Here is a 26748-nt window from a genome sequence, read left to right on the forward strand (position 1 = left end):
GGGCCGTGGGCGGGGCCGTGTGGCGGCGGGGGCGGGGCCGTGTGGCGGCGGGGGCGGGGCCGGCCCCGTCCCAGTGCCGGGGGAGCGCTGGCTCGGGAGCCCGGGGGCCGACGGCGCCTCCGCGCCAGCAGCGGGGGGGTCCGGCCACCTCGGCCCCCGGCATCGTCCCTGGCACACGGCCCCAGCAGTGAAGCCGCTGGCGGTGGCCGCAGGCTGCCGGAGCCCGGCCAGCGGCCTCGGGGGGGCCGTGGGGAACCGCCGGCTGCCGCTGGGCAAAAGCCGCCGCCGCCACAGGCATCTGGAAAGTTCCGGCTTGGCCATCCCCCCCCGCCGCCCCGACCCTCTCCCCGCCGCCCTCCCGCCCTATAAATGCGGGCAGCAGCGCCCGGCGTGCGGCGGAGCCGAGGGCAGGGGCTATGCTGGGTGCCTGGCTGCTGCTCTGGGGGGGCCTGGCCCTGGGCGGCCGTGGCGAGACGGCCTTCCTCCGGCGGGCCGATGACAGCGCCGGCCGCTGCACCTACTCCTTCACGGTAGCCAGCCCCGTCGAGGCAGCTTGCCCCGATGCCGGCGGCGTGCCGGAGCTCCGGGCCGAGCTGGCTGCTCTCGCCGCCCGCCTGAGCCGGCTGGAGAGCCGGGAGAGGGGCTCGGGGCCACGGGGCGGCGAGGTGGGGGTGGCACCGGAGCCCCAGCCCGCCGGTCGCCTAGAGGCTGCCTATAGCGAGCTGCTGCGGGCCAAGTCCCAGCTGGAGGAGGAGAAGGGGCGGCTGGAGCGAGAGAAAGAGGAGCTGGGGAGGCGGCTGGAGACCAGCACCCAGGAGATCACCCGGCTGCGGGCCACCCGCTGCCCCCCCGGTAGAGAAGGGCCCGGCCGCGACACCCTGCGTGCTCCCGGCAAAGGTAAGTGCTGGGGCCGGGACCCCCTGTACAGCCTCGCCACCGCCTCCCTGCCACTGACTCTTCCCTGGGCACTGGTCGAGTCCCTTTGCTGCCCCCCACATGGTGCACCCACTGCTGCCTCCTCGCTCTTAGGCACCCCAGTAGGGTCGCAGCCCACTGCCTCAAACCCCCTCCCCATCCCTAAATCAGGGCTGGCAGCCAGAGCCCCCTCCTCATCCCATCATCTGCCCCGAAGCAGAGGGGGGCCGCAGGGGACGGTGCTAATCCAGGGGGATTAGGTGCTTCTGCCAAGAAGCATTAAACCCCGCACCCGGGGGCCGCAGTGGCTGCGGAACGAGGTCCCCATCAGGAGGTCACAGACATGCCCTGCTGCAGTGGGACAGGCACCAGGCTCCCGACCGAGGCGTTGGTGTTTAGGGGAGCAACCGTCTGGTGTAGAGCCCCTCGCTGAGGGCGGTGGAGGGCAGGCGTGGCGGTGAGGGGGGCTGGCTGGGCCCCTGCTCACGCTGCACCTGGCTCCGCCACAGCCCCCCGCTGGGTCCCACAGCCCCTCACCTACCAGGAACTGCAGTCGGAGAGGACGGAGGTTTCCGTGTCCCAGCCGCTGGAGGAGATGGCACTCGGCCGCCCAGGGAGCAAGGACTCGGGTACTGCCACTGGCCCAACCAGCCCCATGCTCCGCTGCTAACAAATACCGGTTGGCCCTCCCGAGGGTCTCACCGGGTGCTGCTGCCACCAAGAAATAACCCCTTTCTCTCCCCTCCTGTCCCTGAGCAGGCTGCGGCGAGCTGGTGTGGGTGGGGGAGCCTGTCGTCTTCGGCCGGGCAGAGTCCTTTGCCGGCAAGTATGGTGTGTGGATGAAGGACCCTGAGCCCGTGCCCCCCTTCACACGGGAGACCACCTGGCGTGTGGATGCGGTGGGCGCAGAGGTCCGCCAGCTCTTCCAGTACGAGGCGGCTGAGCAGCTGGCCCAGGGCTACCCCGCCAAGGTGCACATCCTGCCGCGGCCCCTGGAGAGCACAGGGGCCGTTGTCTACCGCGGTGGGCTCTTCTTCCAGCCCCGTCGCTCCCGCACCGTGGCCCGCTATGACCTGCGGGGAGAGGCTGTTACGGTCGAGAGGGAGATCCCTGGCGCTGGCTACCACGGGCAGTACCCCTACTCCTGGGGGGGCTACACTGACATTGATCTGGCAGTGGATGAGACGGGGCTCTGGGTGATCTACAGCACTGAGAAGGCCCGGGGGGCCATTGTCCTCTCCAAGCTGGACCCCGAGACGCTGAAGATCCAGCGCACTTGGGAAACCAACATCCGCAAGCGGGGGGTGGCCAACTCCTTCGTCATCTGCGGCACCCTCTACACTGTCAGCAGCTACTCGGCACACAATGCTACCGTCAACTTCGCCTACAACACAGCCACCAGCACCAGCCGGGCCCTCAGCATCCCCTTTGAGAACCGCTTCCGCTACCTCAGCATGGTGGACTACAACCCTGCTGAGCGGCAGCTTTTCGCCTGGGACAGCTTCAACATGGTCACCTACCCCGTCCGCCTCTCCCAGGCATAAGTCGGGGCCAGGGACACGCCAGCTCAGCCCCTGCAAGCCCCATATGTGCCTCAGCACCCCGCTTTGCTCCCCAACTTCCCCCCAGTGTGGCCGGGGGCGCTGCCTTAGACAGCGCTGAACGATGGTGGAGGCCACATGCTGCCCAGCCACGCTGCCATGGGGCCACCAACGTCCCTGCTGGCACCTCCAACAACATCCCATTGTGCTCAAGTGCAGCAGAGAGAAATTAAGTCCTCCAGAGCTCGGCTGAGCCAACAAAACACCTCTCCCCAGCCTCGGTGGGTTTTAGATATGCCATAGCAATACCCAGCCCTCAGCTGCTCCAGCATCCTCCTGGAGCACAGCGACGGCCAGGTGGGGGAGGTGGGGAGAGGCTGTCTGGGAGGATCCCACCTGAAAACATACACCTTCCCTAGTTGCAAGCAACCATCCTCTCTGGTGGGCTGGGGTTTGTGTTTCCAGGCTCCAGCTGAGCACAAGCACCACTGCTGCCCTCCAAGCCCCCCTCAGCAGCAGCAGTTTCAGGGAGGTCTCCCCAGTTCAGGCCAGCCTTGGGGAGGAGAGCAGTGTTCGCCTACCAACAGCATCTGAGCTCTCCTGCTGCGAGCCCACAAGCCTCACTGCATCCCACACCACCGGTGCCCGGGGGCATACCAGAGCTCAGCCACCTCCAAAAATCATTCGGCAGGATCAACAGCGGTGGGGAATACGGACACTCATTGCACAAACCTTGTTTTATTGGGAAAAAAAACAAGAGAGCAGCGATGAGGAGTCCTGGCAGAGCATCCTGCAGCTGAGCAGCCCCTTGACATGCCCTGCCCCTCTTGGCCACGCGCTTCAGCTTTACAGGCTGTGCTTGGCCACCAATGCAGCACGGCAGCTACAGCCCTGCCTGGCTGGCAGCGCTCCCCACGCTGGGCCAAAGCACGTGATTTTAACTATTTATTGTAGAAAGTTGGTAGGATGCTTTTTCTTCCTCCCTCCCCAGCGTTCGGGACAGCAGCAGCTGCAGCCCCCAGGGGATGCGCAGGGTCCCGGCTAAATAAAGGTTGCCCACCACCACTGTCTTGCACCTCATCTTTCCAAACCCGGCTTTTCCTGGGAGCTTGGTGGGCTGGAGCCTGGGGGGGGTGTGTGAAGCACTGGTGCCACCGTGGATGCACTGACAGGCTGAAGGTGCTAGCAGGGAGTGTAAAGCTTTAGCTAGGAAAATGTCACATTTGGGAGGCAGCTGCTGGTAGGGCTGGCCCCAGGAGCACCTTTATTTAGCATGAAGAAGGGCTGCAACATGGAATCAGAAAAAAAGTTAAAGCTTCAGCACTAAAGCCTGGAGATTTACAGAAGGGGAAAGATTAATGAGCTCCACTAGCAGGGCTGGGGGGTTGGGCTGGCTGGTGCCGGGGGCATCGTGGAGCACGAGGGAAGTGGCAGGACAGAGGCAGTCCCCCACTTTGCTGCTGCAGCACCAGGGTTGGGCTGCTCACCGAGGAGATTGTGGTGCTCCGAGCCAGGAGGCTGCAGGGATGGGCCCTAGCTCAGAATGGACCCTGTTCCCGAGGGCAGGAGACAAGAGGGTACCGGCAGCAGGTAGCACACCCTCCGCCACCATCAGGGCTGCCTCTGGGTGAGTCCAGGGCGGGGGGAACGGGGTGGGATGGGACACAACCATGGGACTGCAGCTTGGGCAGAAATCGGACCCAGAACATCAAAGGAGGAGGCTGAAAGACCACTTCTTGCTCCCTGCCTTCCCAGCCTTGTGAAGCTCACCCTGAGGAAAGGCATCTCCCCAGCCAAGGATGCTCCCACACAGCCACCATGGTGTTGTCTCCTGGCCTCAGAAAACAGGGTACATAGCCCCATCCCCCAAGCATCCCTTGGTCCTGCTGCAAAAACCCGGCCAGGAAGGTTGGTTGGTTGGGCCCTCATGCAGAGAAACAATGCAAAGGCTAGATCAACATCCAGGGGAGTAAAGCTAGGGGCACCCAGGAGCTGTCACATCTCCACTGGGACAGAGAAGAGGGAGGCAGACAGCAGGCAGCCCCTGCCTGCACTGACCCAGCCAGGGGCACAGGGGCAGCCTGGCAAACAGCCGCTCACCCAACGCACAGAAAACCTGCCACCAAGGATGGGAGAATAGCGTTTCTGTCTCAAAAGAGGAGAGGCAGTGGGGCTGGAGCCCCGCTTCGTCCCACAGCTCCCAGAAAGCGTGAGGCAAGCCCCCTCCAAGAGGGAAGCCTTGTGCAGAGGTCCCTGCGGAGCAGCAGCACCAATGCCTTCTCCCTGAACAAAGACACCAAGGGCAGAGCCCCAGCCCTTCCCACCTCTCCCTGTGCTGCCAGCACTGGGGTCTCCTCAGGCTGGGAAGTCCATCATTTCATTACCTAAAAAAACCATAAACAAAGACTGTAGACAGGATTTCCAGAAAGCTGGGTTGGAGCTGAACAATGCTGAATACACAGCTTTACTTAACAGGCTCTACAAAAACAAGTCTAGAGACCCTCCCCTCCTGCATCTCAGCAAGAAGCAAGCCCAAGCCAAGGGGGGGGTGCTGGCTCTGGCCCCAGTCACATTAACCCACTTCTGCTCTTGCCCTTGAGAGAAGTTACCATCTTTTTGCTGTTTTTTTTTTCCTCCTTAATTTCCCCAACAAAATTGTTTCCCAATTTATGGTAGGTTCAGCATAATTATTTGTGATGATCAGAGCTCTAGAAAAGAGATTACACACCAAATCCTACTCAAAATTAAAAAAGCAAGATCTATTCCAGCGTAAATGGCCAAGAGCAAGTTACCTGGTTAAATGTCATAAAAATATTCAGTGAACTGGAGTCAGTGACTGAAAGCTCAACCTGGCCTCAAAGGCAACCAGGGTAGTTCAGGACTGTTTTGGAGAGGTACACATGAAAATGGTGTTATTTGGATGCACTAAATGCCCAAGCATTTGCTTTTAATTAAGTTTCTGCAAAAATATTATCCTTGTTCTGCTCAGTACAAGAAATAGCCAGAAGTCTGGTACATTCCTGCAACAGAGTGTGGGAAGTTTGTCTGACTTTACCAATGGCTTTACTGGAGAATTTAAGATTAATCCTGAGCAGCATTTCCTTAAAAATAGTCAAGTGAAAGCTTTCCCATTTTTAGTGGGTCTTTCCCACATGAACCAGGCAGAAGATGCCTCAAACCCAGGAAACATCAGCATAACTTGGTTACTCTTTTCTAAGGCACACTTACAGACCAAACCGATGTTCACATTCACTCCATCCTCCCTTCCCTGAGTGTTTACTGTAGCTGTACTCATATGGTTCCTGTAAAAAATGGCGATTTACCTGTGGTGTTACCTACTCCGAGGTTACTTCTGCCCACGGCTCTATTTGTGGATTACAGCACCTTTCCTCACCCCACAGCGCTGCAGTTCTAACCCCTAAAAAACCTGACCTCAGCAGGAGACTCCAGCTCCTCTGGTGCCCCCAGGGCACCGCTTCCTGCCCAGCCACCCCACAGCCGAAGGGCTGGTGGAAGCTCAACCCCTCCTTCTGCCCTGGGCTCAAGGGCCAGGGGCAGTAGTACAGCAGCGAGTGGGTGTTGCTCACGGTAAATCGGGAAGGGAGGGGCTCGGGAGCAGCACAAGGAAGCCTCCCACATCCTTGGGAAGGCTCAGTCCTGCTCCCCGCTGCAGGAAACCTCTTGCTTTTTAACAGCCCCTTGCTGCGAGAGTGCCTGTGTTGCCCACAGGCTCAAACTGGCCGGGTCCATCCTGGTCTCTCCCGCGACGAGCAGCTCTTCTCCAGGCCCCAGCCCCGAGTCTCCAGCACCAGGCAGCTCACTAACACACCGGAGAGGCAACGTCTTGCAAACGCAACCGGCAGGCTCCTTCCAGGGCCAGATGGAAGCCGTGTTCTGTGAGGCCTTTGCTGGAGAACAAGATCAAAAGTGCTGGGGGAAACGATAATCAAGATGTTTCAAACTGTTTTTCTTTAGAAGTCTGTTTTCCCAAGCTGTAATACACACTCTTCACTTGGCACACGATGTTCAGGTGCTCTCCTTGCATCCTGCAGCACTGCACTAATCATGAGATTACCCGGATACTTTATTTAGAGAATACTTTATTAGTTTCTGTAATCAAACCCATGTAAATAAGACCGTACATATTTAATACAGTGCGTTACCCCTGTACAAATGGAAAAAAAAATTAAGTTTAACATTTCTAGACCAATATGGCTGTTAATTTCTGTACAATGCCAACTCACACTACAAGTGGGATACTTTTTTCCAAAGTTGACATCACAGCTAGTTTCCAAAAAAATCAAATTATATATATATTTATATAAAAAGATAACCAATAGCAATTCACTAGGCATCAATAGCAGCAACAGCCTTTCCAGCTTCTGCAGTCATTTGAACAAAATTATACACATTAGACTTTCAACTCTTCCTTCAAAAAAATGTAAAAAAAAAAATCCCAGAAAAAACCAGCAAATTCTGCTACTGATGTGGTACCTGGTGCTTTTTATTAGCTTTTTCAATCATTGTCTGGAAAAAAACCTCTAGAATAACATTATTAAAAACAGCTCCAGTATAGCACAGTCACTACTACATATCATAAGCAGGTACAGGATATCTTACATTCACAGAAGTATCATACAGTACTGTCCTACAGCTATAATACTAGAGGATACAATTAAAAAGGCATTTATTTGACTTTATTCTACTTTCCAGCACACTGTGGGCAAGGAGGTGGTGCGACGCAGCTCTGATATAAAGAATGCACCTTTTAGATAAAACTCTTTAATCTGATAAGGTTTCTTTTATTCTCATGGCACAGTTCTAAGTGCTCATTGCTGTATACAGACATAAGCTGGAAACCGTTTAAAGATCACTCGCATCATATAAAGATAGCTGGACAGGTGAACAGAACAAATCTGACTACTGATGCAATGAACTTTTCAACTCCAGAGGTGAATGACTGAGGGGGGAGGGGGTGTAGAGAACACAGGTGGCCAAGTAGCATTTTCATATGGTGAACTAAATAGTGTACTGTTGTCCAAGAAGCAGCAGCCAGCAAAGTACTGCCTTCCGAGGGAAATTCAGCATCACCAGCATTACTCTGTGTTACGTTCGGTTAGATGTCACGTGGCAATGGCAATTCTGCCAGCTACATGAATCCCTCTGTTTACTACAAGATAGAAGCTTAAGTTACTAAAAAACTTAACACACATTACTTGGCCCAGCACCATCTTCAGATCTGCATGTTCTCATACTCATGGGTTTATAAAAAGATAAGTAGCAGCTGAAGATCAGAGCCTGAAGAAAATAAGAGAATTCATATTGTCAGCTGTGAACATGCCTCCCCAACCACCTTCTTCCTTGCCGTTCCTATTTCTCTTTTTTCCCCCCACTTCGGGAAGCAAACAGGTGTGTAAGCCAAAACACGCGCACACACCAAAAGCAGCCTTCATGCTGTTAAAGATACAAGCCCAAAGAGCCTAGAAGCTTGGTTGGATATGCAGCAGTTTGCACCCGTAACTGCTGAGAGCTTCTATGTCCCTTTATGCTGTTCAGAGCCCTGGAGGGGGAAAGACTGCTGCCTTGTCCTTCGGGCTACAAATTCATGCTGCTGTCATCTCACCCGCCCTCCCTTCTTCCCCCACCTCCATGGAAACACAGCCTCTAAGATTTTGTTTCTTCGGTTTTGATTGCCTGAGGTTTGATTGGTCCAGTTCTAACAGGTTTTGTTGCCGTGGCAGGCGCTGGGGTAGGCTTTTCCTCGGTTTTGTCCTGGCAGACTCCTGAAGAGTCAGCAATTGCCTCGGTGGGTTTGCTCCCATTCTCGTCCACCTTCTGCGCTTTGCCTCCTATGGGTTTGCTCTGCTGCTGCTGTTCAGAAAAGAATCTCTGGGTGGACTGAAGTACCTCTGCTCTCTGCTTTGCCTTAAGAAATGGAGAAAATACATTTACTGAAGAGGGGACATTGGATTAAGAGTGAACTTCACAAAGCTATTTCCTAAATGAAAGAGGAAGAACTAACTGCAGTAGCCAGACTTTCCTAGAAAGGCACTGTCCATCCAGTTGCTTCCCAGATGTCACGACATCTGGGTGCTTGGCTCCTCAGTAGAAGCTTAATGTCATACCCAGGCTTCCCTTTCTATTCCTAATCCTCAGTCCAGAAAAGAGGATCAAGGACAACAGTTTGAAGCATCATCTAACATCTTTTCATGCCACTAGTAGTGCAGAACTTAAGAAGTATAAACACTGTCCACAGCAGGCTCAAACTGGAGCCTCACTCCTCTGCAGAAGTCAGACACGACCAGAAGGCAAATATGCCTACACACTGCCTGTGCCCTGGGCTGTGCCAGCTGTCATTGCTCCTGCCGCCTGGTCCAGACTCCCTGAGTACAGGATCACAGCAGCAGAAACTAGTCTGCGCATCTAAATTTTTTCCCCCTGTTGTTCTGGACACAGACTTCAAAGTCTGCAATGGGGATGCAAGTGAGCCACGTTCAAAGTTGTGTTTTATGTAACCTGAAGCCTTATCTGCTTCCCACTCAAAGCGAGTGCTCATCCAAGGAAGTGCAAACTATTGCCTGGCTTCCTTCAAGTCCCTCCTCTGAACTATACTGGTAACCTTGACTTGCACCTGTGAAATTCAGCCTTTGTAACTACATTTCATTTACAGCTTTATGCTGGACCTTTTGTTTGTCAGTGAAGCGCTGTGCAGACTAGATGCTTCAGACCAAGCACTTGACCTTCTTGTCCAGTCTCAGGCAAAGCAGGAGTTCTATTAAGAGTTCAATCTTTTGGAAGCTGCATGATTAAACCCAAAGCACTCAAACACCTTTTTTAAATTAAAAAGGTGTGTCTTAATACAAGAAACCCCAACTACAATACAGGCACTAAGGCTCCATCCATGTACCTCTAAGTATTTTATGCTTCTTTTACAGAAAAGGGGGATGGCAGGGTGGACACACACAATGAAACAGCAAAAGCCTGTAACAAGAGGTCTTGGCTTTAATACTATGTAGCTGCTCCAAGTAACACAGCCAGCAACAGAATAGGAAACAAACCTGTGAACTCTGATGCGCAGGACTGCAGCACCAGTTTAGTTTTACTGGCGCCAGAGGGACACCTGAAATCTTCTGCATAGGTCTCTGGCATCCCCCTGAGGTTAAGGCTAGAAGGCTGGATGACTGGATCACAAGTAACCAAGCATGACAGAATAACTGACATTCTTCTGAACAGTGTTTGCAGGAAGATTCAGAAAACCAGGATTGTATATTAGTATTTACTATGACTGGCTAGATTTAGTTTGTAATACACACTCGAGACAATATACTAAGCATCACCTAGTAAGTCTATGGAACTACCAAAACTAAATGGACCCAACACCTAGAATTTAAGGGATAATCAATTATTTTACAACCAAACATCACCAGGAAAAGCACACTCTTTTGCTTTTACACCTCAATGCACATGTCATGGCAAATGACAGTAGATGAAGGAGGTCCCCAGTATCATCTATTCATACAAGCAACTTATTCTGCAGAAAACAGGCTAAATGTACAATGGTGTCCCTGTGCAGATGCCCCGCACTGCAGTCCTGCCTTGGTAAGAAGAGCTTGCCTCAACCTGAAGGGTCCCAAAGTGCTTTAACACGTTAGATGACTCATCACCTGCTACTGAAATGCAGCCACCTCTTCTGTAGAGCGTACCACATTACTGCATTCTACCACGGAGAATCAATCACAGGCATTTCAAACCACCGGGAAATGAATTTCCAGAATCACTGAGTGGTGAGGCTGGCTACAACAGGAGGGTTCATACTGCTGCTCAGAGCTGGGGAGGCAGATGTGAAATGATAGCTACCAGCCAGGTTTGTAGGCTTCATCACTCATTCAAAAAAATCCAGGCTCTTGAAATCTAGTTGTCAGATTGCCTTTGACAGCAGTGGCAGCATCACAACTGCTGACCACGAGACCACTTGAAAAAGGAAGGTTCCTACAAATTTTCTAGTGTAAAGTTCTTATAAAAAATTCCCAGGGCTTAGAGAAGGCCTGTGTTCAGCTGTTAAAGGCACAGCAACCAGCTTTGGGTCCAGAGGCTTTTTAATTAAGACATGATTTGCAGACACATTCTTGCCCTACAAGCTGTCAAGACTGAACTGGTGTTAACAGCACTGCTGTTCAAATACTAACCTTCATGTCTCGTTCAGCCTTCATCGCAGCCTGGCCCTGATTGCCTCTCGCTCCAGATACTGATCCACAAAGACCTCTGGCCACACGCGGTAAATGAGGGTGGCTCATAAGGCCTGTGGTCATCTGAGACGGCATCTGACTATGCAGTACTACTGGCAGCCTCTGAACAGGCGCTGGGAAGGTGTTAGTATATGGGGCTCTTACCAATGGAGGGAGCAGGTTAGGTTGAGAGAGGATCTAAGTGGGGGAAAAACAACAAAAAGAGACATTTCGCAATTAGAAAATTGCCAATTAGATTGCACGTTGGCATTAGCTTAAAGGGGAAAAAATTGCTGCTCTGCTGTCAAACTGATGTCAAGAAAATGCTTTTATGTCCAGAGGCCATGCTTGAACTCCAGAAAAAAAAACAATAGCCCTGTAGCGCCATTGTGCCTGAAAGTAGTACCAAAAACTTTAAAGCAGCTTGTAGTAAGGGAGAAGACCCATGCAAGGCAGTGGAGGAGTTGCTAGCGAAAGGCAGCCCTGGAAAGGCTAGGCAGTTTCTGCTAATGGCAATCCACACTCAGGTCCTGCAGTCAAACATTCCAAATACTACAAGACAGAGATATCCTACATTTTTACAGAGGCTACATTTCCCTAGCAGCCTGGCTACAGTCACTGTAACAGGGATGCAACACCCCGGTAAGCTGTGCTCCCTGGAATGTCAGAAGCAAATCAAACCCTTTGGCATTGGCCCTGTTTTGTATAGACTGTATGACCTCCAGAGATCCTTTTCAACTTTATCTGCTCCGTCGATACTTCCAAGTTGCCTCTCAGACAAAGAACTGCAAATCTGCTTTGTCTTTACACATTTAAAATATGCACTGGGACCCTTCTGAGACACAAAGCTTCTCCCCTTCCCCAACCAAATGATCTGTTTTTGCAGGATGAGGTGCATTACAGCTGTGTGGGAAGCCAGCAGAACAACCATCTGTTCTACATCATTCACAGCTTGTACTGAATTCCTCAGTGTGCACAGAACTCTCAAAATTAAATACACCACCAAATCTGTACTACTAGTTAGCAAGATCAAAGAGCTTTTTTTTTTGGCTTTGATCTTGAAATCCATTTTATCACACCATTTCACTTTAAGGATTCAATTTTTTATCTCCCCATGATAAAGCCTGAGAAAACACAGCTCAATTAGAGAGTCACCAGGTCATACAGAGAAACAGATTTGTTTGTAGGAAGCCACCAGACACCTACCTGTGGTGCAAACTGTGCAGGAAACGGCTGTGTCATTCTCACAGCAGCAGCTGCTGACTGAAACTGCTTCTGGTAGACAATGCTGTTCATTTTATTGGACTGATTGTTAGGACTTGTAGAACTAGCGCTGAAGAATAAAATACCAGTTAGAACCACACTGCTCTCATTCAGAGGATGTTTCTGCCTTTAGTTACAACTTAAGTAGAAATTCAGCATTGGAGATAAAACCAAAAATCTCTCAGAAGCTGGTATCAGATCTTCTTGTGTGTCTACCCTTAGTTTCAAATGCAGACAAACTCAGAGCTTAAAATTACAAAGAGAAACTGTAATCAGAAATACTTAGGATATGGAAAGATCCCAGGGTAAAGTCTGTATGAAAAAGACTTTTCCCTAAAGTATTCATAACACAAATACTAATGCTAAACATGCATTACCCTTCCCATCCCTGCTATCTTATATTCACTCCTACCCCTTCACACTGTGTGCTCCATCATGTCAAGTTCAGGGCTTGTCACAACAGGCATTAAGCACACACAGCAGAAGCTGCCATGTGCAGCTGCTTCCACTCTGACCTGTTGTCAAATGTTTCAAAATGCACTTGAACAGACTTCAAGAATTCACAGAAAATGTGCTCCCCCCGTTTTCTTTGGCTACGAACATGACCCTCCATTAAAACTTTTAAGGTATTGAATCCCCACGAAATTAAATGAAGCCTGAAAGATTATCTGGGGGAAGGGCACCAAACAGTCCTCAGAGAAAGAGAAGAGAGCGGATAGCCTTCTTCAGGAAATGGAGCTTGATTTGCAGAGTTCTCATGCAGAGTGTGTGGGTGATACACTTAACATAAAATGAGCAGTGGGGCACCAGTGGCAAGGAAACCAACTAAACTCAATACACACCAACATTTTGTAAATTTAAAGAATTCTCTGTTTAGTTTTCACTTCAAACTCCAGATCTACTCTGGTTTTGTCAATCTTCCCAGTGCCTCTACACTTAAGAGCAAAAGCTTATAAGCCCTGCTTTCATTGCTAGAAGAGACATCTCATCTAGAATCTCTAACATATATACACCATCGAGGCAATTGTCCTAAATGCTGACTAGCTTGCAAATTCAAGTTTCTTCTCCCTCATCCCATCACTTTTTTCTTAGGTGAACTATCGGAGGTATGACTTCAGCACTGAGTTCAAACTCTCATTTCTATTTCACTAGAAAAAGCCCGAACATTGTCAGTCTGCTGCAGTGAAAGCCACCAAATATAGTTACTATGCATGGGAGCACAGCTTTCAAGAACAAAACCACCTTGTAGCTTGAAACTTGAAGTTCTATTTTCAAGTTCCTTCAGCCCACTAGTAACTTCACCCACAAGCAGCCCAACAGGTATACCATGAAGAGCAACTGCATATGAGCAAGACTTAAGTCTGTCAATTAACCAAGCAAACCTGCAAACAGCTTACTAATTTCACTTGGGAGTAGCTTATGTATCTTGCAATAATTCTTAGTTTTCCAACAGAATTGTTGCTACAACTGTCATGTAACCCTTTACAAGTGTTTCTACTTTGAGCACCCCAATTAAGATAAACTCTCTTAGAGCTCTATCCCAAAGTACATCTTTCCTGCCACCTCCATGCTTTCCTGGTACAATCCCAGGTCATTTAATCAAATGCTTCCTTTAATCAAAAAAATATTTTTAATGTTTTCTTTCAGAGCTATGTACTTCTGGCAAACTACAGCAGATCTGAGGATCTGCTGGAGTGGTGCTTTTAAGCTAAAATTAAGCACTGTATTTTATATTATTTGCCCTTTCACCTCATACCTTTCAGAATTGGCTGCTTATGCATGACTAGGTACATTTTCTAGCTCTGATTTCAAGGAATTTTGAGCTTAAGAGAGATTTACCGGAAGGGAGTGGAGGTTGGAGTAGTACTTCTACCAGTAACTGGTGGTGTTCCAGGTTTAACATCAATGCCACCTCCAAAGGCCTTCAGGTCCATTTCTGATATCTGAAAAACACAGCAATCCACATGTTAATTGTAATGCAAAGAAAAAACCCTATATTTACTAAGTATCTGTTAGCTTACCTCATATTTTTCTCAATGAAAATAGGTCACTTAAGTGAGGTGAAAGCCTGATTGCAAAAACGGTTTCTTATAATTAACATAACCCCAGCACCACAAGCACCTCTGTGTAAAATTTTCCTGCACTATCTGGCACTTCCAGCAATTGTACTGGCTAACTTGATCTTCCTGCATAATAAAAGGGGATTTGTGACTCATTTCACATATTTGGCCCTAAAAAAATGTTTCAGGGTTGAAATTTCTTTCCCCATCTCAGGTACCACATGAAAATATTACATATAATCCTGAAAAATGCTGAAGTGAAGAATGCCATAAAATAATCCAGTTCTACAAAAAACCCAAACAAAAACACAGCAGAAATGGAGCTGTCATTCATGCAAAACATCTCCAGATTCTGGAGCAATGAATCTTGCATGTTATTTTGCAGATGCACACAACAGAATAAATTAGTCTTAGGGACAGGATCTTTCCACACACATCCATGAAGCATAATGGTAACAATAAATCAGTTAAAAGTGGGTGGCTGTTTTATATTGACTTTCTTTAGCAGGAACATGATGGAACCCTTAAGACAGGGCAGAAAAGTCACCTAAGGCCACCATCCCATTGCAGTTCTTCCTCGTTTCCTGTTGAAATAAGTGATCATTTTCCAATGACAACTGCAGCAAGAAACGTGCTGCTGCTTGGAAGATGGGCTCAAAAATTATAAAGGTGAAAAGGTTTGGCCAGATCCTATGAAGCTAGAAAACTACATGGTGCAAAAAATCACCATATAGTCTGCTGGGTGATAGGATGAAAACTTCATCTAGGTGATCTGGAATTCTGGTTGCCATTACTGTCCAAGACATGGAATTAACATCTGAGAGAAATTTTTCTTATCACAGCTGTAAACCATTGAGACAGCAGGGTCATTTTATGCTCAAAAGCACCCTAAAGTCTAGGCCACAAGCTGTAAGGATTTCAGGTGCAGCTCCAGAGCTAGATTACTCCCTGCACTGGGGAAAGGCCTTGCTGTATCCGACAAAGCTTAGCTGTGCTCACATTCAGCGTTATCACCCACTGCTCACCTTAAAGTATGCTGCAACTGCGTTGTGCTGCACACTATCCGAAAATCGCAGGTGCCTGTAAATCTGTGATTCCATCTAAGACAAGAGACCTTATGATTGGAAGCCAGCTCCACACATCCCCTCATTAGCAATTACCACAGCAGCTCCATATAAAGGGCAAGAGGGAATTCCCTCCTAGGTGTTCAAGTTTCTTGCACTATTTCAGTGTTATTTCCTTACTGGAGCTGTTACTCAATGAGAATTTTCTTCAGCTGCATGACCAGCCTTTTTTTTTTTTTTTAAAACACATCAAGGGTCCTGCCTTGCATACATTCTCAATATGCACCCTGCTGTGCTATTCAGAAATGCAGACCCCCAACAACATTAGTAATTTAATTCTGCTTTAAGGTCACAGCTGATACAGACTCCACTGAAGCACCTAAAACTCCACTTTGTTGCACTGGGAACACTTGATCCCATACAACTGGCTCTCATACGAGACCAGAAAGAACGTGACAAACACATGCATGACCAGAAGTCAGAAACCAGCCCTGACAGTGTAATGTTATTGGCCTGCTGCTCTAACAACATCTCTGTACTATTTTCTACATGGCTTCTACATGAAATATCCTACTAGTCCATGAAGTCATCATCCAAGTAGGTATTCCTACAGTGCAAATGGACTAGTATCAAGTTAGCTACAAAATCTGAGCTAAACCTTTACAAAGTGCTCAGACACAGTCACTAAAGGACTAACCTTGACTGGCTTTTCCATCTTCCCCTCCCTACCTTTTAAAGCCAAGGCAGATTTTTAAATGCAAGCATCAACATGGGTTGCCATGCTTGGTTTTCTGAAACAGCAGACAGCTGTGCTTTGTATTCATTTTTGTACTGTAGATCTACCAATACTGTTACCTTTCCAGTTGCAGCAATCATGCTGTGTTGAGTTCCAGCTGGGATTAATCCTCTGAAAGGCTGGGTTACTTGTGCAGGTCTGCTTAGATTTTGAGCCTGCGCTTGTGGTGGTGTGTGCTGTAGTGGTGGTTGTAAAGACTGGGGTAGGGCAATAAGTGGCTGAGCTGTGGATCCAAAGTTGGGCAAAGAAATCTGTGATCCTGGCAAAGGTACTGTCACCTGGAAAAAAGTACAAAATCACCAGTAACATAGACACAAAGGCTGTTATTTAACTTTCTTTACTAGCTCTATGATTTCAGCTATATTCAAGGTAAATGGCTTAATGAGTTCATACATTACTCAGAGAGCTGCAAGAAAATAAGTGAATTTATCGTTTACCCTGTCTTTATAATCAGTTCTAATGGCATATGGGTCTTTGCTTTTCAGAAACAAAGTTGAATGCTAGCTCCTAACTCCAACATCACTCAGCATGATTTCACTGTATGAAGTAAATTCAATTCAACTCAAAAAATAAAAGAATGAAACAGTCGTGGGGGTGGATGGGTTTAATTCAAATAATTTTAGTCATCATAAGGATGCTGCTTGGTATGAAAACTAGATTTTACTTACCAGGAGTTCCAACAGCCAGCAGTTCGATCTTTAAAAAAAAAAATCCTAACAAGCCACAGCCTGTCCCTTGCTTACATTAACAGAGTGTGCTGTGGGCTGAAATCACCGTAGAATGGTAGTGATAAATGTGAAAATACCACAGCAGTGACCTGAGCGGCAAGAATTACTGTACTGCATTTCCTAGTCTGACCATCAATCCACAACCTGCAAAATTATATTCTGAGTGTGACTAGAAGAATGATATTCTCCAGATGTGAAAGACTTACTAGGGTTCTGCTCTGAAAGATAACATTAAAAGTATAGGGACAGCCAAGCTTGAACACATTAAAAGCACTAACCCTTCTAAAAGGTCCTTAAAAGTTTATGCTAGATTTCCAACAGATGAGATCCAATTTTTTAAGACTCCTCTAGATTTCTGTCTTGGCAATTTTAGGCTATTATAATAAGTCAGTCCAAAATAAGCTCTTTTTTTTAAAGCTACTTAAAGATGGAAGCCACTAGACAGCATCCTCTAAATATAACAAAATGCTTGCACACAGCAAATGAACAGTTCTTTCATAAATGAGTTCAAAAGATTTAAAATCACTGGAGTTACTTCACAAATCTCCTGATGTAGAGGTTACTGGTTACTGACTTGATGTCCTGTTTGCCTGTAAGATCATCTATCTGCTGACTTCTCTTTTGTTTTCTACATATTTGCTATTGTTGAGATACGCAACAGCTCTGAGGTTTCATCTTGATGAGATCTGGTATTAACAATTAGGCTACACTAAGCATTTGGAGCTTGTCTGTCTCTCTCCACCATCACTGATACCTGCCCCCATAAAGGCAGCATATGCCTCAATCAATTAGCAACATCATCGTGCCAACTAAATCTTTGTCTGTCACTGGAAAGTGAACTGTTTAAGAGAAGGATGCCAGAGACAAGTGAGAGACATGAACCTGTAGGCCATTCAACTTCTCAGCAATTCAGTTTTTTCAGTTTTTCAGTGCTGCTGCAGTAGCTTTTCTTTGCAATCAATTTTCAATTCTTACATGAGAAGAATTCAAGATTGTCCCAGGCTGCTGCCCCCCGCCCCCCCCCCCCCCATCAACAACAATATGCTTTTAAGAAGAATACAATTTAGGAAATTTACCATGCCATAGTTTACCTGCTGGAGAGCACTGGGAGACTGTGCAGTGTTGTAGAAATTGCTCTGGCCAGGCTGCTGAACTTGCCCAGAGTACAGATTTGAAGCCTGAGTGAGTGTAGCTCTGGCCTAGGAAGAGCAAGACACACCATTACCTTAAAAATACTTAAGAGAGCAGTTCTGAGACAGCATGGCACATCATTCTGCATTTCAACCAGTACAACAGCAACCACAGCACAGGAAGCTGACAACCTGAAGGTTTCAGCTTGTGATAAAGCTCTCATTTGCAAGTGGCAGAAGAGCCCTTTATCACCTACCATAACAGACATCAAACCTGAAGCTGCAATTAGTAATATAAGTGCAAAGAACCCTGTAATTTGGGGAACAATATTCAACTCAGATTATGCTAATATACCTTTATGAAATTAAAAGAACACTATCTTCCAAGTGTCTTAAGTTTCCTGACACACCGACTGTCATGTAATTATCACGGAAGTGGGCTTACCCCAAGCTGACCAATACTTGATTTGTTATTGTATTATCTGTAGCAAGCCACTGCAGAAATTTTGCATTTTGAAGCATTTCCTACCTGGAGAATGTGTGTATCAATAAGCTGAGAGCCTCCCAGTCCTGAAGCTTGACTAAGTTGATGTTCATATAAGATGGGAATAGGCTGTGTATTAGAAGTCTGTTGAAATGCCAGGCTTGACTGTGCCTTAGCAAGCTCCTGATGTTGTACTGCTGGGAAGTTGTGTAAGGCTGTACCAGACAGAACTACAGGTGATGGCTGAGACAAACCACTTTGCATAAAAGCTTGCTGGGATCTGCAAGAGATTGAAGCATTAAACATATAAATGCAGACAGAGCTCAACAATGAGGCATAAAAAAATTAAGAACACACATTATATTCTTCAAAAGAATTACAATGCTTAGTTCTATGGAACAGATTTTCACCTGAGAAAGGCAGATCTATTTACTCTGCACACAATAAAATAACAGATGCTACTAAAAACCACAGAAGAAAAAGACTAGGCTTTTTGTTTAAATCTTAAAGTACATTTAGCTATTTAGATGTGTGTGCTAAAATAGTTTTTTGGTAACTTAACTGTAATGTACAGAAGCTACCCGTTCTTTCTTAGTTCATGTGCTATAAAGGTAGGACAGTGGGGAACCACCACATGTGAGTAGCTTCACTTTGTCATAAACTGCTTTGTTCTCTTGACTTTACAGATCTCCAGAGTCCAACTTTTAATACTTAAGAGGTTAAATTACTGTAGGCTGACAACTGTAGCTTCCAAGTGAATGTTCTGGCTTCAAAACAGTAACACAGACATCACAGACTTTAATTTTAATTAGATACTCAATTCCCTTGTCACCAGCATGGGGAAGTTGCAGTTTAACAAAGACCAAAAACAGAACAGCAAAGCACCAGGAACAGGTTGATTAGAACACCAGAAGTATTTATTCAAACATTTCCATCAAGAGCCTACTGAATAGCTACCCTCAGACTGAAGAATCAGAGTTTAAAAATTAAACGCCCCTCTCAAAATTCTTCTGCTCAGAGTGGTTTTGATGTAAAACCACTTTTCACTTTATCACTTGGTCAATATGTACCAGCATAGCACAGGTCCTGTTAGGGCAGTGGCCATGTGCTTGCCTGACAGAACACCCAGACTAGCCTTGTCCTGTACCCTTCCTTAATTGCAAAACACTTACAGTTGCACTCTGAGCACTGGAGAAACTTTTCCAGAATGTATGCGGAGGACTGTCTTCAATGTAGCCATAAACATTTCACAAGTTTATGTTGTTGCTTATTTCTAAACCAGTAACCTGTACATCTCAAAGCTTATCCTCCTCTGCATCTTTAGAGATGTGGGAAAAGTATTCACACTCTTAGAAATAGCACCACCCCAAACACCATTAATACTGGGTTTGTGCATGACCAGATCAGCCAGAAGCATTTGTTTCATCTGGACCACATGCCAGACTGATTGTGTTTCTGCAACTACACAACTGTTTGCAACAATTTTTGTCAGCTGTGGCAGGACAAGCAGTATTTGGTCCAACAAAGTCAGCCAAACACAAAGTCCAGATACCCATGTAGTCAATTAAACCCTTCTGTGGCTTCAGCCTTCTACATTGCAACAAGCAGGTTTTTCTATAGCACATGCAAAACGCTGAAATTAAATTTCCAAAGAAACTTTCTCAAAGTCAAACTAACAGAATTTGTCAGAATTATACCACTCTGAATCAGTTTTGATAAGAACTGCAAGGAAGCTTTGGAAAGCCTCACAGTGGAAATGTGTCTGGCTATCAATGCCATTTGAGAAATACTGCTCTTCCTATTACCTTTTGTCGCAAACAGAAAGCATTTTTTAAAAAACATACCCCGCTATCCCCTACGCATCTGAAATTAAGTTTCTACCACCTATGGAGTTCAAACTAGGGTTTCAAAGCATTTCAAGACTCCAATGTTGGTTTGATTAAAAAAGAACAAATTATTGAATTAAAGGGACAGACTCTTTTTCTGTTCTCTTAGTATGGAAGACTGTTGTTTTCAGCTTTTTTAGCCTGGTTTCCTGAAGATATAAATATAATACATAATTTTTGAATACACAATTTCACAACTACATATACATATACAGACTAGCCAGACAATCTGCATAGACAGTTCTCAGCCAAACAGACGAAAGATTTTTGGGGAAAACAGGAAGATGAGGCAACTATTGAGCAACGAACCCAAGTCTGTAGGGAAGCAAGTTCTCTGCTACTCAAAACCCAAAGAGATTTGCATACGCTACCTACCTATAAGGTTGCAAGGAAGAGTTGAACAACTCTTGGGCTTGTGAAACAGCTGGTGCTGCTCCTAAACTCAGCTGAGCTTGATGCTGTCCTTGCAGGGGTGCATAGATGGGGATGGGGATCTGCTGAACTGAAGCAGGCTGCATAAAAAAAGAGACCATTAAACATCCAAGGACAAAAGTCACATAGAAAAGCTAGTTATATGTATGCCAGGATTTGTGTAACATTAGAAAAAATAAAAAAAGAATGTCATATCCCAAGACTGCTTGTAGAGCTGGTACTGCTCCCATTCAGAAAATTACTTTCTAGTTCAATTTTACACTTTTCCTTGCAAATAACCAGCAGAAACCGAATGAATTATTTAGATTTGCATACAAAGCAACTGCACAAGATTGCAGACAATTTTTTTTTTACAGAAGTTGAATAAGCCTGCACTAACATGGCCACATAAACATCTCCTGTGAATACGTACTTTTACATAAAGTATGTTTTTGAGTGAAAGCTCATTCTCTCAGCTTTCATGATAAATGCTTTTACTCTCAGGACCAGCAGAGACCAAACACTGCTTGCATGCACCAGAATGCAATGGCAAGGGCAGACATGACCTCAGTATTGCAGAATCTTTAGTCCCACTCTCTCCTGCTCCCATTAGCTCATTAGTAGAGCTTTAAAGGCAATATGGACAGGGAGGGCAAAAAAATTAAATCCCCAACTACCTGAGAAAGCCCTGGTTGAAAGCCTTGCTGCTGGGCCAGAGAAGGTGGTGCCAAACGCGCATGTTGGGTGTTGAACAGATGACTTGTATCCATGTAAAATGCTGGGATTTGAGCTGCAGTACCTCAGGAAGAGCAATACAATTAGTACCTGATTCCAAACATCTCCCTGCTAGAAATGTTAGAAACATCAAGAGTTAAGATGCAACCACTCCCAGTACTTCCCAGTGTGACAGCTATCAGAGAGACTGGGAGAAGAAACTGAAAAGCTGGGTGCTTAGCCAACTTCAGTATCTTCCAATTCACCCCCAGAATATATCAGTCTTGTGTATGCATCTTCAGTCCCATGCAATTCTTGGGGGACGAGCAACAGATTCTGGCCAAAACAGGCATTTGGGTGAAGGAAGGGGAAGAACATGCTATACTGTCATGTAATTTGCATTAACTATATGTAGGGTTTTCTTTAAAGGAAAATGTCAGGACTCTAAACTATTGTAGCACTTTAAGGAAGAAGTCAAGACTAAATCATTCTTGGTCTTAAATAGTGATTTACAATTCTGCAACAGAAAATGATACATCAAGAGATTCAAATTTACTTTCCTCAAACTAACACAGCGTTATCTTTATACTTACTGACAGAAACTTGCATATTTAGAGTAAGACACAATTACGGAGCATTTGCTTACAGAAAGCTCTCCATCATTCTGTCTCTATCTGGTGATAAAACCAGAACTGAATTCAACTCTCCAGCTTCAGAATTCCAAAAAAGCAGACTCAGCTTCTCAGCCACGAACACTATTACCTGCTGCAGACTGAGACACATAGACCTGGGGACTTTGCTGTTGCTGAGCAATAAGAGATGGCATGCAGCTCAGCTGGGAAAAGTGACTGGCAGAAGCTAGGCTGCTTGTCTGCAACTGCTGTGGTTTCACTTTACATATATTAGGAGGGTCTGAGGTGCTTGCAGTCTTCGTACTCAGTGAAGAGGTGGTGTATGTTCCAGCTCCTAGGAGGAGAGAAGCAACTGATACATCATAAAACAGCTAAAGATATTTCAAAGCCTCATCTTTCAGTGGTCAAAGTTTTGGGACAGCTACACAAGCAGAGTCACAACTGATAAAGGACACGGACACCTAATGCAGCTTCTTCCATCAACATCAGATGGACGGAAGGATAATTCTGTTAAGTTCACTACAGGAAGTGCTGCAACTGTAATACATCTCCCTTCTCAAGTACAGGAGCATAAAAAAATACTGAAGTAGACCTTTTGGTTAGTTACGCAACAAAATATTGCAACATACAGTGGTTGTGCCTCTCATGACTGAGAGCCAGTGTCCCAACAAAGGTGTCTCACACACTTCAGCTGAGATTTGGGCACACATTCTAATACTCCAAGGTGTGAAGATTTAATCAGATATAGCATCTTTTGTTTGCTGCAAAGAACCAAGATGGAAACCAGCACTGCTTGTGAAGAGCGGCTGGACATATGCTCTGCTAGTACGAAGGGGCTTTAGTATGAGCTGTCAAAGCTCCCAAAGCAAGAGCACAAATGAAATTAAGACTGCAGTTAGCTGGGTATCAGAACTACCATCTCCTCCAAAATGTGCTTGCTTGCCTTCTTTCAGCTGAACAAAATGAAACCAATAAGGCAGCCAATAGGAGAAGTTTACCTCCTCTTTCAAGTCCATATAAGTAGCATAGTCAGAGATGTCATCTTATTCTTTTCAGCTGACTGAAATGAAACAGGTGAAGTATTTCCCTTGTAAATTAAAAGGTATCTGGGAAACTGCTGTTCAGATCTGACATTTCATACTAGTACAAAACTCCTGTTAGCTTTGCATTAAACATAATTCTAAAGAGAATCTAATGTAACTGAGGAACAATACAACAGAATACTACAATCTTGACATGTGGTACCTGATAGCGAAGTTGTTGGTGTAACTGAGGCCACAGGAATAGGAGGCATTGATGCACTAGAGAAAGAGCTGTAAGTACCACTGCTTGGCCCAGTGTTGCTGCTGCTGCTGCTGCCGCTGCTGCTGCCACCAGCAATAGGAGATGCTGCTGAGGTCACTGGCGAACTCTTCTCCCCCATGTTTGGGGAATTTTCCCATGCTTTTCGTGCAGACTCCATCTATTTAAAAGAAAACAAATTTCCTCATCTATTAGGAAGTTTCAATTAGTCAAACAGTCTTTTCACGGTTCTTTTTAGTTCAAAAGGCAATTCAGGCTTCATGCGAGCCTCTTAAGTCACCATAATCGTGCAACTCTGTTCATGCAAAAAGCATACAGCCTTAAGTTGGAGCTTCTAATCTGTTCCAACTGCACGCGTGCATAGTTCATCTTAACATTCAATGCTCAAAAGAGAATTCACTCACACTAATTTGGCTTGGTTTTGTTTGACATGAAGAGCAAAAGACACAGTGAGCAAAAGAAATGTAAAAAAAACCCCCTCTAAATATTTCCATGAAGTCCTTCACTTACAAGTTTTCTGGGCCATTTAAATGAAACAGCCCCTTGTTTTCTTGGTAAATCATCCACTATGAGTGATCACCAAAAATATCTAATGCACACTTCAGTAAATACGAGAGTAGTCAAGTTTAGATTTCCAAAGCAACTGCTGTTCAAGAAGCACTCACAAGCTAACACAGCTGGTGCGCACTGCTTTACATTAATGCTAAAAATGCTTCATGCTCCTCTTATTATGAGTTTAAGTCTTGCACAGCAAGGAAGATGAAGCTTCAATTTAAATTTTATACACAGTTATCTTCCACCAAAAGTGAAAAGACCTATGGTTTTACTGCAGCCAATAACAATCTAATTATTGCTACATTAGACACACAATGCCAAATCTGAACTGAAGCACTTTTGAGGGACTACTGAAAAAGAAATAATAATGTTCAGACTACACTCAGTAAGTAATTTAAAGGCTCAAATACAGTCCATGGACTTCTCTACAATCTTCAGCTGTCCCCATATGAAACAAAGATTTTGCTAGCAGAGCTGGATGCCATAGACTGAAACTGCTCATCTGGCAGACTAAGCTTCTCAAGACCAGGTGCTGGTTTTAATGGTATATGTAAAAGGGCAAATATATATTCACCAACAAATCTGATCTTACTGCCTGGATCAACAGAACCCCCTAAATTGGGACTTACAGTCTCTGAAAGTCATTTTCTGCCTACCCTGTTTTTCATGAGTTAGGCACAATCAGGACAGACAAAACATGACTTAGGTTATTCATCTAGATGCTTCAGAAATGACAAGAAAAGCAAAGCAATACTGAAAGAAATGGGTAACAGGTGATCAGTACACACCCATGTGGAAAGTGGAGTTCTGTAATTCCTTGAGAGTAAATGGTGAGGAGGGAAGTTTTGTTACTCTTCACATTGTTTGGAGGTAAGTCACCGATTTTCGAGATCATCTTCCCCAGCAATTACTCTCAGTTTCCCCTCCACAACATTTTCCTCCAAATGGGTTCTGATTCTTGCACACAGGGCAAACTTAAAAATTTATTATTAATCTGCTGGACAGTATTTTGCTTAAGACAGAGTATAGGTAAGACTACACACTCCTTTGTGAACACCACAGGGTCTGGTAAGACAGGGTAACAATCCTGTACTGCATTTGTACTAACAAAGAATGAAGAACTACCTGAGAATGTCTGAATAGAGCAGGTGTAGAAGCTTCTACTATGTTCAGTGAGCTTCATGATGGCCCAGAGAAACTAATAGCAAAAGGCAGAGTCTACATACTGCATTTTGTCTTCCAGTTTGCAATAAAGGGCATATAACAGAGTCCTGAGTTTTCTAGCAGCTTTGCTTTTAGAGTGCTTCTTAATAATCTCTAACTTCTTAAACCACAAAAAAGATGTGCGAGAGACTGGCAGTCTAGGAGTGCCTATGCAGCACCATCTACAAACCAGATATGAAGGAGTAAGAGATTTTATATTAAGTGAGGCAGGGGAAAACGCTGTAATTTCACTGCTTGCTTACGGGGAAAAAGGAGAGCACAAGCTGGATATCATGGTTGCTTGAGGGTTCTCTTCACCAAGTACCCAAAAACTTAACTGGAGACAAATATCCATGTGCATATCCTTAACTACGCCAAAGTTTAAGTGATCAGAAAGTCAAAACATGTCAGATTCTGGACCAGATGCCTACACAGGAATTTTAGATGGAACCCTGGAACATGGAAGAGGGCCAGGCAGCTTAGTTTGAGATTGCTTTGGACTTTCTTATGCTCAGCTCCTTACCTACCAATAACCCTATCAGCTATGTGCTTAAGAGGATGTCTGCCTTAGTAAAGGTGTCTTTAGCAGTTACTCCAAGGGAATGGGAGATCCCAGCAAGCCTTCCCATATAAGCACCTTATACCTACACTCTGGCAAAATGATGCCAGGTAGTGGGAACAATTGTGGCTGAGTTCCCCTGCCAAGTCTCCTCGCAGACAGCCATCTGTGAAAGGGGACAGGGGAAAGAGCAGCTGCAAGGATTATTCCTTTATGGAAGTAGAGTCTGGAGATTTTGTTCTTTTAAGAGAAGGAAGGAAATGCTTTCCTTTCTGCTGCTCCAAAAGTATCTTTTAAAAGAAGCAAGGATTATATTGAAAAGGATGATGAAGAGCAACCCCGCTCTGTCTGGACCAGAAGGCCTGTTGTGAAAGAGACAGTCTCAAGTGCATGCTTCAAAAGCAGCTTTGAAATGCCTTCAGCATTTGCAAAAGGAGGCAGAGCTCCAGTGTCTGGAATAGAGAAATTAGAGACAAAGCTGCTTCCATATGCCTTTCCATTCAGATTTTAGTCAGAGTGTTCTTCAAGGTAGCCTCGAAACATGGATCCTTGACATATTTGCTTAGCACATATCCAAGATCTATCATCCACTGAGAAAGCAATCAAATCACGGACACCAGCACAGCAGAAAAAAACTGCAGGATGAACGACAAACGCCAAAGTTTGCTTTAACTGAGCAGTGTCACATTCTTTGCAGCTTCATGCTAAAGTAACATTCCTACCTGTATTACATGTGAATCAGATATCCAGCTGCTGAACAGTTAAGAGACTACTATTTTAGAAAAACACTTCCAGGCGCCAGAAAGTCAGATTATGGTAATTTATTGCAGAAAAATGCAACAGAAAACCAGGTTTTTTGTGAAATTACTTGTCCCTCCTCCAGCCCTCTCCCCATTTTTGCTGGTCTATTGTTTTAAAGTGATGTTACATTTTTTTCAGGAAATAAAAAGTGTTAACAAAAGAAAAGCAAAGACTCAACAAGAGATCATTAATAACTATCATCTGTAGAGAACACAAGCAAGCAGGTGTCAAACCATGCCAGTGAGATGCAAGTCTCACTGGGATTGATAAGCAAGTTTCTCCAAAGTGTTAGTTCTGCATCCAATCCCTAGTTTCACTACTTCTTTCAAAAATTTAAAGCAACTAAGGTCAAACATCACTGTTCCTTAATACTAGAAGCAGCAACAAAATTTCTACTGGTTCAGTCACCTGCAGTCATAATCACAAAGCAGATCTAGCACACCAAAAAAAAAAGACAAACCAAAAACTTCTAAAGATAC

General features: G+C 45.7%; 2 protein-coding genes across 12 annotated transcripts in view; one reads left to right on the plus strand and one right to left on the minus strand.

The window, feature by feature from the left end:
• Positions 1-55: 55 nt before the first annotated feature.
• On the plus strand, positions 56-3518 carry MYOC (myocilin). The gene is made up of 3 exons (XM_074906860.1): positions 56-897; positions 1425-1544; positions 1675-3518. The coding sequence occupies exons 1-3, from the start codon at positions 417-419 to the stop codon at positions 2457-2459; spliced, it is 1386 nt and encodes a 461-aa protein (XP_074762961.1). The 5' UTR covers positions 56-416; the 3' UTR covers positions 2460-3518.
• Positions 3519-6539: 3021 nt separating this feature from the next.
• Positions 6540-26748, minus strand: part of PRRC2C (proline rich coiled-coil 2C) — a 76091-nt gene continuing 55882 nt past the window's right edge. For 6 of the 11 annotated variants that reach the window (XM_074906864.1, XM_074906865.1, XM_074906871.1 and 3 more), the window contains 11 exons: positions 23095-23311; positions 21980-22183; positions 21181-21302; positions 20468-20604; positions 18252-18486; positions 17669-17791; positions 15924-16142; positions 13784-13887; positions 11888-12014; positions 10643-10879; positions 6540-8381 (listed from right to left, as the gene is read on the minus strand). In XM_074906864.1, the coding sequence (XP_074762965.1) occupies positions 8121-8381; positions 10643-10879; positions 11888-12014; positions 13784-13887; positions 15924-16142; positions 17669-17791; positions 18252-18486; positions 20468-20604; positions 21181-21302; positions 21980-22183; positions 23095-23311 (1986 nt within the window). In that variant the 3' untranslated portion in view covers positions 6540-8120. The remainder of the gene's footprint in view (positions 8382-10642; positions 10880-11887; positions 12015-13783; positions 13888-15923; positions 16143-17668; positions 17792-18251; positions 18487-20467; positions 20605-21180; positions 21303-21979; positions 22184-23094; positions 23312-26748) is intronic. The other 5 variants (XM_074906869.1, XM_074906867.1, XM_074906868.1 and 2 more) reach the window with 5 other exon arrangements.

Source organism: Athene noctua, chromosome 5, assembly GCF_965140245.1.
Source record: "Athene noctua chromosome 5, bAthNoc1.hap1.1, whole genome shotgun sequence".
Classification (NCBI taxonomy): domain Eukaryota; kingdom Metazoa; phylum Chordata; class Aves; order Strigiformes; family Strigidae; genus Athene; species Athene noctua.